Consider the following 13,138-nt stretch of genomic DNA (forward strand, 5'->3'; position numbering starts at 1 on the left):
ATTCGTGACCGCGAATGACGAAGAAAACGTCCTCCGCAAAGAAAAGGTGACATGGATGGGTACCGCGTAAATTTAAATATGTGAACCACAAATCCGCGAACGGTACGGCATAATCAACTTTTCGTCTGTAGAATTATATTTAAAATTCTTGACTGCGAATGACAAAGAAAACGTCCCGCGCAAAGAAAAGGTGATACGGATGGCTATCGCGTAAATTTAAATCTATGAACCACAAATCCGCGAACGGTACGGCATAATCAACTTCTCGTCTGTAGAATTATGTTTAAAATTCTTGACTGCGAATGACAAAGAAAACGTCCCGCGCAAAGAAAAGGTGATATGGATGGCTACCGCGTAAATTTAAAGGCGTGAACCACAAATCCGCGAGCGAGAAGGTTTTACTGTTTATTTAATAAAAAATGTATTTTTTATTTTATTCATAGTAATCGCTTCATCGTTTCATTTACTCGCTTTGTCACTCAGTTTCTAAAAACAAACTTATGTATATACTACAACCGTTCAATATTAATGCAATCATAAATGATTTCAATCCTTCCATATAAGAAACATGTTATATTAAATAAGTATCATTCTATCACAATCCTTCAACGATTAATGTTACGAATCAACTGCGCCACGCACCGCTTTAGTTTCATATCTGTAAAATATATCAAATATAAAAATTCATTGGTAGATATATAGATTTATAATTTTAATATATAGTTAAACATGTTAATTGTTCAACATTCTATCGTATTACAACAGTATAGTTAAAGTTTGATTTTGCTCTAAAAACCTCATATATATCTATCTATCTAATTATTAATAAAAAATATATTTTTTATTATATACGCAATAATCATCTTTTTATTCTATTTGAATTTACTCATTTTACCAATAAATTTGTTAAACAAACTTACTATGTATATAAAACAACCCTTCAATGTTAATTCAATCATAAATGATTTCAATCCTTCCATATAGGAAACGCGTTATATTAAATAAGTATCATTCATTCGTAACCTTTCAACGTCTAATGTTACTAATCAATTGCGATATACACACTTTAATTATCATCACGGCGCGCTATCGCGCGCCGCTGTGTATAACGGGAACATATGACGTCACGCACGACCACCAAAGTCGCGTTGTACAAACGCCCGCGATAGTTGTTCAAGATCCTTTCATGTTACAACAGTATAGTTAAAGTTTGATTTTGCTTTAAAAACCTCATATATATCTAGATTTTTAATAAAAATTATACTTTTTATTATATACGCAATAATCATCTTTTGATTCTATTTGAATTTACTCATTTTGCCAATAAGTTTGTTAAACAAACTTACTCTGTATATACAATAACCGTCCAATGTTAATTCAATCATAAATGATTTCAATCCTTCCATATAGGAAACGCGTTATATTAAATAAGTATCATTCATTCGTAACCCTTCAACGTCTAATGTTACCAATCAATTGCGATATACACACTTTAATTATCATCACGGCGCGCTATCGCGCGCCGCTCTGTATAGCGGGAACATATGACGTCACGCACGACCACCAAAGTCGCGTTTTACAAACGCCCGCGATAGTTGTTCAAGATCCTTTCATGTTACAACAGTATAGTTAAAGTTTGATTTTGCTTTAAAAACCTCATATATATCTAGTTTTTTAATAAAAATTATACTTTTTATCATATACGCAATAATTGTCTTTTGATTCTATTTGAATTTACTCATTTTGCCAATAAGTTTGTTAAACAAACTTACTCTGTATATACAATAACCGTCCAATGTTAATTCAATCATAAATGATTTCAATCCTTTCATATAAGAAACACGTTATATTAAATAAGTATTGTTCTGTCACAACCCTTCAACGATTAATGTTACCTATCAATTACGATATGTACACTTTAATTATCACTGCGCGCTATCGCGCGCCGCCCTGTATACCGAGGACAATGTTACCAATCAATTACGATATGTACACATTAATTATCACGGCGCGCTATCGCGCGCCGCCCTGTATAGCGAGGACATATGCCGTAACGCACGACCACCAAACTGGCGTTATGATTTTCAATCCTTCCATATAAGAAACACGTTATATTAAATAAGTATCGTTCTGTCACAACCCTTCAACGATTAATGTTACCTATCAATTACGATATGTACACTTTAATTATCACTGCGCGCTATCGCGCGCCGCCCTGTATACCGACGACAATGTTACCAATCAATTACGATATGTACACATTAATTATCACGGCGCGCTATCGCGCGCCGCCCTGTATAGCGAGGACATATGCCGTAACGCACGACCACCAAACTGGCGTTATAATTTTCAATCCTTCCATATAAGAAACACGTTATATTAAATAAGTATCGTTCTGTCACAACCCTTCAACGATTAATGTTACCTATCAATTACGATATGTACACTTTAATTATCACGGCGCGCTATCGCGCGCCGCTCTGTATAGCGAGGACATATGACGTAACGCACGACCACCAAACGCGTTTTAAAACGGTCGCGATTTCTAGAACTCCTCTGCTTAGAACCCATGCCGTTTATAAGATAGGGAGTAGCAGAAACGAGGCCGTTTCTGTGATGAGGGAGGAGGAGTTCTTTAACCGGCCAATCGACACTACTGCTCTCACGTAACGGCCGATGAACCATGGGGGCTTTCCGACCCTGTAGGTTACAATGTTGACATTTTTTTTAGAAAATTACATTTGACTGCCGAAAAATAATTTCGCATTTATGTTCACCACTTTCTAAAATGGAAGAAAAGAGGAGTATTAGTCAAAATTTTGTGAGCATACTAAATAATAATTACGATACCTTCTAAAAATCAGGTAACTTTTACTTTGAACATCGCTCAAACATAATTTCGATGGTCCAGTTTGGTTTTCAAAATTTCATTGTGTATACATTTCTTACCACAAAAAATATAGATCTCTCACATTATAATAAATACACACCAACATACCTTAAAAAATAAAAAAAAAAGAAAGGAAAATTTTATATCTACCTATGCCATATTACATGTGTGAAATTAGCAGCCAAATTTGGCAGCCGAAATCCCGAAAATGCCCGAACGTTCATGGACGTACGTGAATAAGTCAAATTTACGTGTAAATATAAAAATTAGCATGCAGAACATTATGAAGACCACGAGGTGTTATTAATCTCTTTTAGATATGNAAGAAACACGTTATATTAAATAAGTATCGTTCTGTCACAACCCTTCAACGATTAATGTTACCTATCAATTACGATATGTACACTTTAATTATCACGGCGCGCTATCGCGCGCCGCTCTGTATAGCGAGGATATATGACGTAACGCACGACCACCAATCTGGCGTTATGATTTTCAATTTTCAACTGGCGTTTTAAAACGGCCGCGATTTCTAGAACTCCTCTGCTTAGAACCCCTGCGGGTTCTAAGATGGCATCCTCCTCCTCCTCCTCATCGTAGAACCCGTGAATCGACACTACTAACGTCTGAATGGACATCGATATTTGGAGTGGAATACTTAACTTACTTTATTTCTATTTTGTGTTATGTGTAAAGTGTGTTTATCTAATTTTGTTAGTGAAAATTAGTGAATATGTACGGCTCTAACATAGTAATTATGTCCAATTAAAAATAAAAAATTTTGTTAGTGAAAATTACATTAGCAGACAGTGAGATTTTCTAGGCTCTTATTTTAAAAATATGTACGGTTCTAACCGAGTAATTAAGTCCAATTAAAAATTAAAAACAAAACATTGTGGAGGCGCCGCGCCGCTCGCTGTGCACCATGATATAAAATCACAAATATTTCCTAAACAGTTAATTTTACCGAGTTCAACCAAGAGGACATTATCATTGGCAAATTCTTCAGGGAACCTATTTTTGATGCAGGCAGAATGCGATTGTCATCTATGCATAAATTCTGGATTGTTAACCATTGGCGTTCTGGACATGAAGTTTCACTTACAACATCAAAAACAAGCTGTACGCATGTGTTATCGAAAAAATTTATATGAAGAATTTATATTATTTTGACCTCTTGTACACGGCTTTTTAGTCAACTAGCGGGACACCCTGTATATTTTGCAACTGTTCTGTTATATGATAATTTCTCAAATAATTGCTGCTTCGAATTCTTCAGTGTCGTACATTACTGTTTTGAAAATCCGGTGATTTCGCTGTCCACAATGTAATCAGTTAGAAAATTGTTACTCTTAGAGTATGTGCGGTTGCTCTATCTTGTTGAAAATAACCTACTTGCAACTCATCATCATGTAATCATGCTAAAAATGGTTGTAAAATAAGGGTATTGATACCTTCGAGGTTCGATATGGAAAAAAATATAGTACCTTGTATGGGTGTAAATGGAGTTGCTTTTTTTTGAAATTTTATGACATGTTTTAACTGATTATTTACTGTTTTAGGTGACTCTTGGTTTTTCTAGTTTTGTACTTTTCTTCAAATACCTATGTATTAACAATTATTATTTTCCTGTTATTTTCGTAAAACAGATTTCTTCAGTGCAGGGTTGAAACATCTTCATCCGTCAGGAAATGCATTTTTTTATGGAAGTTACAAGTATATTGCTTATTAATAGACACTATTAATTTAAAATATTTGTTACCGATACATAAATATCCGTATTAAGTATAAACGCTGTGAGGCAATGAGTTCTGAATTTATTAACAAAAGTGTCTCTTTGTACCTTGGTATTCGTGGAGGTATTAAATCTGAAATACTAATTTATAAAATTAAAAATATCTCCCCAACAGTTCAACAGACTTTAACCATTTTCAATAAATGTTTGTTAAAAAAGACCAATATTTCATGTTTTTTAACTAAAAGCTGCATACGAGGGCAGACAAAAAGTTAATACATATTTAATGCACAATATTGCCTGCAAAGGGCGCCCCACACGCGACAGCCAAAAATGATTATTACCTATATTATTTTTTCCACCCTGAAAAAGTTTCTCGATAGAAAATTTAAAACATGTCTGACTAAAACTTAAGAAATTATTAAAGAAAAACCATTTTTTGTTTTTCACTTTGACACCCTGTATCTTCTTTATTATGTGACTTGGGATATAGGCTTGTTAGGCTAAATAAACTTATTTCACCTAAGGAATCTCTGGTATCATTTGTGCTCCTTCATTTAAATACATCCTGTGCTATTTTTTATAGGTACAATTAATTGATCTGTTCCTAGATTTTCATTTGCAAACGCAGAGTTTCAAATTTTTTGACAATATCACACTTCCGATTTAAGAAAGTGTCATAGTTAATGCTTGCGCCTGGAAATTCCCTCATAAATTGCTCAATGCAAGATTGCAAAGTGTATGAGTAATTTTCAATGCGAGTTTCCCACTGAAAATGAGCCATTACTGTAAAATTATCTTCTGGAGTAAAAGGGGTAATGCGTCCTGAAATAAAAATAATATTAACCTCAAAATTTTATTTATGTTACAACAGCAATCCGACTAATTATCAAACAAGTTTAGCCGTGAAATATGTACTGCTTAAATGCAGCAAATAGGAAACAATAAAATTGTGGTAGAAAATGAATGAAAATGATAACAAACAGACACGGACGACGGGTGCTACTGAAAAATGCACATACATATGTCAATTTAACGTCATCGGTCATAATGATTCGTTTACAATAAACAGTAACAAACCATTGCGTCTACACTCGAGATAATCCGATCGCTGATTGGTTGGATAAAATATCGTGAAAAATTACACCAATCACTAGTCAGTAAAACGAAATGTTTTAACGTAATCTTGATGTTCCTGTTTTGGTGATTTTTAATTTTACCGAACTTTATTTGCTAACGTGAGGAAATAAAATTACTGTTCCAAACAAAATTACTGGTCACGTGGCTTGTAAACATTTATGAAGGCTCTGTATAAACAATTTCATCTTGTTCCCAATGCTCTTGATTCCGAATACGCCTGTATAATGATTCTGTGGTACGATGTATAATCTATGGCAAGAAAGGCTTCTTAAAACAATTTTGTTTTGGTGTTGGTATTAACTTTATTCTAAATGTAACAAAAAATTACAAAACATCCAGTGTTTTCTTATTGTCATAATAAATTGTTAAACTATAGGTATAACTCGTTTAATAATTCAGGTTATGTAGTGTTTATTTAAAAAAACTAGAATATGTGACAGAATTTAATACCCAGAAATTAAATCTATACAAATGTTAGGTACATGCATATGATTAAAATGAGCTAAAATAATACATGCACATGTAAAATAATAAAGTTTATTTTGAATTAAAATTTAAATAGTAATTTTGACAACTATCGATGTATACAAAAAGTTACCTATTTTGTAAATAAAAATTATTGGACATTTTGTACAGGGTGTCTCAAACTCGATAGTATGGGCCTACTGTGAGGATACAAAAAATTTAAATAAAATTTGGGACACGTGGTGTTAAATGGGATGAGGTAAGCTCCATTTTCAAAAGAAAGTATTATCTTTGGGATTTGACAGAAACAACTAATGAAGTCATCAATTATATTTTTTCCAGAAACATACCCAAATTGTTTTCCTGTTAAAAAGCTTTCTTTTTTCTAATAAATTTTTATTAGACAAAGTTTTCTGTATTACTTCCCGTTTAAAAGTTATAAGCAATATCAACCCAAAGAGTCTCAAAAGAAATACCACCTAAAAATCACATTAGTGGTGGAAGGATCAAGTAGTCGTTGGAAAATAATTGAATGTTCCTTGTTTTAAGTGCATAAATATCACAAAATACCTGTCATTACTTAATACGAACGTCAAACGTATAACTTTTGTGCTTACAAAATGTTTTCTCATTCAGAAAAAGTTGATATGTCAATTTATGGCGTCACAAAAAAAATTCAGGAAGAGCTGTAGAGTTAAGTATATCGAAAAATGTATCCAGAACGCTTCATTCCTGATAATATAGAACCTTTACAAGATTGGAGACGACATTGTGATGAAATGAAGATTCTGTTCGGAAAAATCAAATTGACCGAAGGGTAACAATCAATGTTAATACAGCTAGACTGTTACAGTATTTCGAACAAAATCCACGAAATTCTATACGGCAGGCTAGCCGGGAATTGACTTTGGATAAGTCAGCCGTTCAACGAATTTAAAAGACCAATCGGTATCATGACTACAAAATTCACAATTTGGGGTATTTGCCTGAGCGTCACATTGAAAACAGACTCAAAATGTAGTAAATGTAGAAACTGTTGATCAGAACCTTTTTCGACACGTTCTTTGGATGGACGAAAGTCGGTTTGTCAGTAATGGCTTGCCAAACAGGTGCAACAAACACTACTTGTCCATTGAAAATCTCCACATTGTAATAACAGACCAAAACCAAGGCCATTTTGGAGTAAATGTATGATGCGGCATCATCAGTAGGCATTTAATTTGGCCTTATTTTTATGAACATATATTGAACAGCGTGAGTTACCTAAATTTCCTACAAGAAGAACTTCCCGCACTTCTGGAGAATGTGCCTTTGCAGCTAAAGAGCTATGGCTACAGCACGACGGGGCTCCACCCCACAAGGCCAGGATTGTGCAGCAATATTTAGATAACAATTTCCCAGAAAAGTGGATTGGGCTTAATGGACCTATTCAATGGCCCGGAAAGTCACCAGATCTAACACCCCTCGAAGCTTTACAAAACACCTTCGCGAGATATTAATCATTGAAAGAAAAAATCACAAACGCTTGTAACGGTTAAATAGCGAAATGTTAAAAAACGCAGCCCATAAAGAAGTCAGGCAAAGATTTGATATGTCTTGAAATGAGAAGTCATATTAAGAATAGATTGTAATATGTATGTAATATGAAAGCTTTGCCTCATTTTTTAAATTTAGTTATTGTTATCATCGCCTTTTGTTTTAACTGTATTAACGAATTATCCAGTTTAATCCCTTTATTTATTCTTAATGATATATATGCAAAACGAACATTCAATTATTTTCCAACGACTGGTACTTGATCCTTCCACCGCTAATGTGATTTTTAGGTGGTATTTCTTTTGAGACTCTTTAGAACGACATTGCTTATAACTTTTAAACGGGAAGTAATACAGAAACATTTCTCAAATAAAAGTTTATTAGAAAAAAAGGAAGCTTTTTAACAGGAAAAAAGTTTGGGTGTGTTTCTGGAAAAAATATAATTGATGACATCATTAGTCGTGCCAGTCAAGTCCCAAAGATAATACTTTCGATTGAAAATGGAGCTTATCTCATCTCATTTAACACCATGTGTCCCAAATTTTAGTTAAATTTTTTGTATCCTCACTAGGCCCATACTATCGAGTTTGAGACAATCTGTACAGAGATGAAAAACATCACACAAGTGCCATTCCACAACATAGAGCACAAGGTTGAATCTAATTTTCAAAAAATTTGGACAAAAATCCCTCCACTGGACTTTAGATATCAAAATTTTCAACATTTTTCGGCACATGAAGGTAATAAAATTTTTTATAGCAGAAACTATACTTGCTTTTCAGTACACCATTTGAGTACGTACATTGAGAATACATTGATATTTTGCAGTAAATACAAGTATAAAAAATAAAGAAAAAAATTGTGTTCCATTTAAAATAACAAAGTTGGTGTCAACTTCCGGTACAACCGGAAGTTTTGGATAGTTCTAGATACTTTAGTTGTGTTCACCCCAGGGACTTTGCCATGTTTTCAAATTATCAAAATTTTCGGATATGTACTTTCCTAAATATCTATCGACGCAGTTCCCGATGGGACTCTCTGAATATAAACTTTAACAAAATTGTTAACAGGACCCATAAAAGCTTTAGTAGTAACTTTATGACAATCTTTACATAGTTCAGTACCTACTAATTTCTTTCCCGAAAATACATAAAAAAGGACACACTTTTCTGGTTACCAATAAAGGGCTTTGTATTTCTTCAAATGTAAGATGTAAAGCACAGTTTTTTGAGAGGATTTCAACTGTGGAAAAGGTAACTGCTATAGGATAGGGTTCACGTACGAAATGCGTTGAAAGATAAAACATTCTTCTTTATATTGATTTTGCCAAATTGTGTTTTAAATTGGAGCCGTTAATGAAACTTTTAGCATTAATTTCCATATTTTGATGACAGGAATTAAGCATTCCAAGGAATATACCGCTGTTGACTGCACTGTCCGTTAACTTGAAAACTTTACTTTGGTGATTATATTTTCGTTATTTTCAAAAAATTTTAATATCACGAGCAAATACTTATTCAGCTAAAGCCACCCTAAGTACACAAACTTTTGAAAATCTACTTAAAACTTTATTTATTTTAACATAAAAAATAAATATCACAATTAGCACTAAATTTTGTTCTCCAAAATTTATGATTTGGTTGTTACTTGTATATACTAACTACAAAACACATTAGTCTTGATTCCCTATGTAACTAACAATGTTCGTAACTAAAATTTTCAGAATTTTTTCTTTCGATTTTCCCACCTCAAGGACTTCTTCACAATTGGCTTCAGTTCCAACGCCATACTCTGTACTACAGATATTTGTTATTAAACTAAAAGCAAAACATTTTATACCACAATGCCTTGCTGCAGTAACTTCATGAACAGTGGACATTCCAACAGCGTCAACTCCTAAAATTTTTAAAGCTCTTAATTCTGCTGTAGTTTCATAATTTGGTCCTCCCATGCAGGTGTAAACTCCTTCTTGAACAATCTGTTCTAAACCTAATTGTTTTACTATATCCTTAACACCTTCTAATATAGTAGGATCATATGCATTAGTCATGGCAAAAAACCTCGGACCGAAATTGGTATCGTTTGGACCCCTTAAGGGATTATTTCCAGAAAATCCCATAATATTTAAGTGATCCTTTTGTAGCATTATATCGCCTACCTTGAAATTTGGGTTTAAACCTCCAGCAGCGTTGGATGCAATTAAATGTGTGATTCCAAAAAGTTTCATCAGACGGATAGGCATAACGCATTGTGCTAGGGAATATCCTTCGTAGTAGTGAAATCGTCCCTGCATACAGATTACAGGTACATCATTTATATATCCAAATATTAATTTACCTTTGTGACCTTCAACTGTACTCATTGGAAAATTTGGAATATCCTTGTAATCGATTATAACTGCCTTAGTAATCGTCTCGGCCAATGAACCTGAAATGTGGATAGTAAACAGATAAAATGGTTTAGCTTAACACACTTGAAAAACAGTCGTTAAACACACTGACACAGCACAACACCAAGAAAAACAATAAAAATACTTAGTGGAACTAGAAAATGCCAAGATTAAACAAAAGAAAAGAAAATACGCTAATGATGTCAGCGATACATATTAACAAGATCTCACCTGCGTATGAGGCTATTATTTCCGAGCATGCGCATTAGGATTAACACAGCTAATGTTTAATATTTACTTTAAATTTAGCAATATTCTTTTGTATCGTTTTTTTAAGCTCTAAGCACATTAGTGTATCTATTTTACGAAACACGTGTTGGCTGTTCTTAAATACTTCTATATAGTAATGTAGCCAGAGGGGTCCCAATTGCCTCCTTCATTTAGATGGAGTTACCCAAGTGTTTTTTATGTATTTTGAGCTGCAGAACACGAATTTTTTGGGTAGAAGTTTGCCCGGATGTCGATAAGTTTTTTATTAACAAAAAACTTGCAAAATACTGNGTTTTTTTTATGTATTTTGAGCTGCAGAACACGAATTTTTTGGGTAGAAGTTTGCCCGGATGTCGATAAGTTTTTTATTAACAAAAAAATTGTAAAATACTGAACACTTAATTTTTGGCAAAATAAAAAGTACTATCTCTAACGAAATTGGAGATATTGTGCCGTTTCGTTTTTAATAGAATTTTTTTGAAGATGTATCTACGTGTCTTTATCGAGGTCTTTATTGAATTAATTTGGGTTCTTCTTGATGACATTTTTCCATATTCAGTGAGAACTTATATAAAACGAAAATTGAGTAATAAATGAATAGGTAGGAATGGGTCCATGTTAGTGGCTACCTAGGTGTTCAAACCTCCCGTAATGGATTCTTTGTTTCGGACTATATAAAAAATCTTGTACACAGTGTTCCACCTACTACTTGCGATGATATGAAGGGACGGATTAGAGATGCATTTACCACAATCACCACAAATATTCTTATCTAAGGAATGTGAGAATATCATTTGAAGATAGAATAAGATGTATTCAAGAGAATAGTTATCAATTCGAACATCTATTAAAATTTTTCTTTGTTTCTTCTAAAAGTAAAATTTTCTTTAATAAATATTTTTCATGTTCATAAATAATTCAGTTACTTACTACAAACATATTTATACAAAATTAATAACTTTTTATAATTATTCTGCTTATAAAATAATATTTTTTATTAGAAAACTTTTTTGAATATTTTCATGATAATGATAAAAGGAACTTTTACTTTTAGAAAAAACAAAGAAAAATTTTAATTGATGTTCGAATTGATAACCATTCTCCTGAATACAGCATCTTATTCTATCTTCAAATGATATTCTCACGCAAATGCATCTCTAATCCTTCCCTCCAATATCATCGCAAGTAATAGGTGGAACATTGTATACAAGATTTTTTATATAGCTCGCAACAAAGAAGTCCATTACGGTGAGGTCTGGACACCTACGTGGCCACTGACATGCACCATTCCTACTTATCCATTTATTACTAAATTTTCGATTTAAATAATTTCTCACTGAATATGAAAAATTTGCAGGTGCGCCATCTAATTGCATCCTCATTTTTCTCAATATATTTAAAGAGACGTCATCAAGAAGAACCCAAACCAATTCAGTAAAGACCTCGATAAAGACACGTGGATACATCTTACAAAAAAAATCGATAAAAAACGAAACGGCACAAATATCTCCAATACCGTTAGAGATAGGTATAGGGAACCTATACACAGTTTGAAAGAGTTTTAAATTTCCTAACTTCCAAAGTAAAAATATACTGGGTGTCCCATTTAAAATAACCAAGTTATTGCTGCTTAAAGTTGAGAGAAGTATTCAGCAGTTTTTTGAACACCCTGTATAATACTAAGTGAAGACAAATATAACAATTTATAACTTCAAGGATCTAAAATAGACCCTCCAAAGCTGCTTCCTTAAAATTATTTTTTTATTGCTAATATTAAATTTCTACGCGAAGCATGCATTTTCACTAAAATTGAAATATCTCACAAACAGTAGGTCCTAGGTATGTAGAACCTTTAATAAAGTTCACTTATTTTTTTAAGGTGCTTTCAAAAATGCATTAATACAGGGTGTTCCATTTAAAATACATAACTTTGATATGGTACGCTTTTCCTGGACACCCTGCATATTTCAAAATATTTTTAAAATGTAGCCATAATCAACCTACACATACCCACCTAAACAGGTTTCTGTAACATTTGCCGTTTGGTCACTAGCGACCGAGGCGTTACTGGTGGCCCACCCTGTATATTTTTTCTATTTTTGACAATAAAATTAGAACACAAGTACAACCACACAAAATATTAAAATACATAATTATTATTTTGTCTACACAAAAACAATTTTATGCATGTTCCGAAATTTTATACACTTGTTATAATAATAATTTAATAATGGTATAATAGTACCTAAACCTGTTCCGCAGATTATTCCGATTTTTGGAACTAGATCTACTTCCCTGGCTAAAAAGTCTTTTATTTTACAAATATCTTGAAAAGTATATCTAAAATAAGAATAAAATATTAACAAACAGTAGAAAAGTGTAATATATTTTATTTCCTTACTCATTTATTTTGTCGTTGCACATATCAGAATTTTTTAGAACACTGTCGAAGAGCTCAGTCATTGTATTGAGAAACATAAATCTAATGCATTGAAAACCGCAATTAAGTGGAGATTCATTATATAATACTTTTATCATGTTTGACATATAGATATATTTTGATAAGATAAAAGATAGCATATTTGTTTACTGCACTAACAACTTTAGCTTAAAATATTCGATTTATAATTTGTACTTAACATATTTTTGTTATGTTCACTATAAGTTCAGTCCAATTAGACCATAAATCGTGAAAACTTAAAAAAAATAGCAG

The 13,138-nt window shown here is 32.7% G+C and overlaps 1 protein-coding gene across 1 annotated transcript; it reads right to left on the reverse strand.

Annotated features, from left to right (window-relative positions):
- Positions 1 to 9,321: 9,321 nt before the first annotated feature.
- LOC108910857 (purine nucleoside phosphorylase-like) lies at positions 9,322 to 12,906 on the reverse strand. Its single transcript, XM_018715601.1, has 3 exons — positions 12,827 to 12,906; positions 12,671 to 12,765; positions 9,322 to 10,193 (listed from the first exon to the last, which is right to left on the reverse strand). The coding sequence occupies exons 1-3, from the start codon at positions 12,901 to 12,903 to the stop codon at positions 9,439 to 9,441; spliced, it is 927 nt and encodes a 308-aa protein (XP_018571117.1). The 5' UTR covers positions 12,904 to 12,906; the 3' UTR covers positions 9,322 to 9,438.
- Positions 12,907 to 13,138: the final 232 nt, after the last annotated feature.

This window comes from Anoplophora glabripennis, unplaced genomic scaffold (genome assembly GCF_000390285.2).
Source record: "Anoplophora glabripennis isolate ALB-LARVAE unplaced genomic scaffold, Agla_2.0 scaffold718, whole genome shotgun sequence".
Classification (NCBI taxonomy): Eukaryota; Metazoa; Arthropoda; class Insecta; order Coleoptera; family Cerambycidae; genus Anoplophora; species Anoplophora glabripennis.

Coding starts and splice junctions, on each gene's coding strand:
- LOC108910857 (XM_018715601.1), bottom strand. CDS start 12,903: ATGTTTCTCAATACAATGACTGAGCTCTTCGACAGTGTTCTAAAAAAT. Junction 12,766..12,826: donor TGCAACGACAAAATAAATGA/GTAAGGAAATAA, acceptor TTCTTATTTTAG/ATATACTTTTCAAGATATTT. Junction 10,194..12,670: donor AATCTGCGGAACAGGTTTAG/GTACTATTATAC, acceptor TCCACATTTCAG/GTTCATTGGCCGAGACGATT.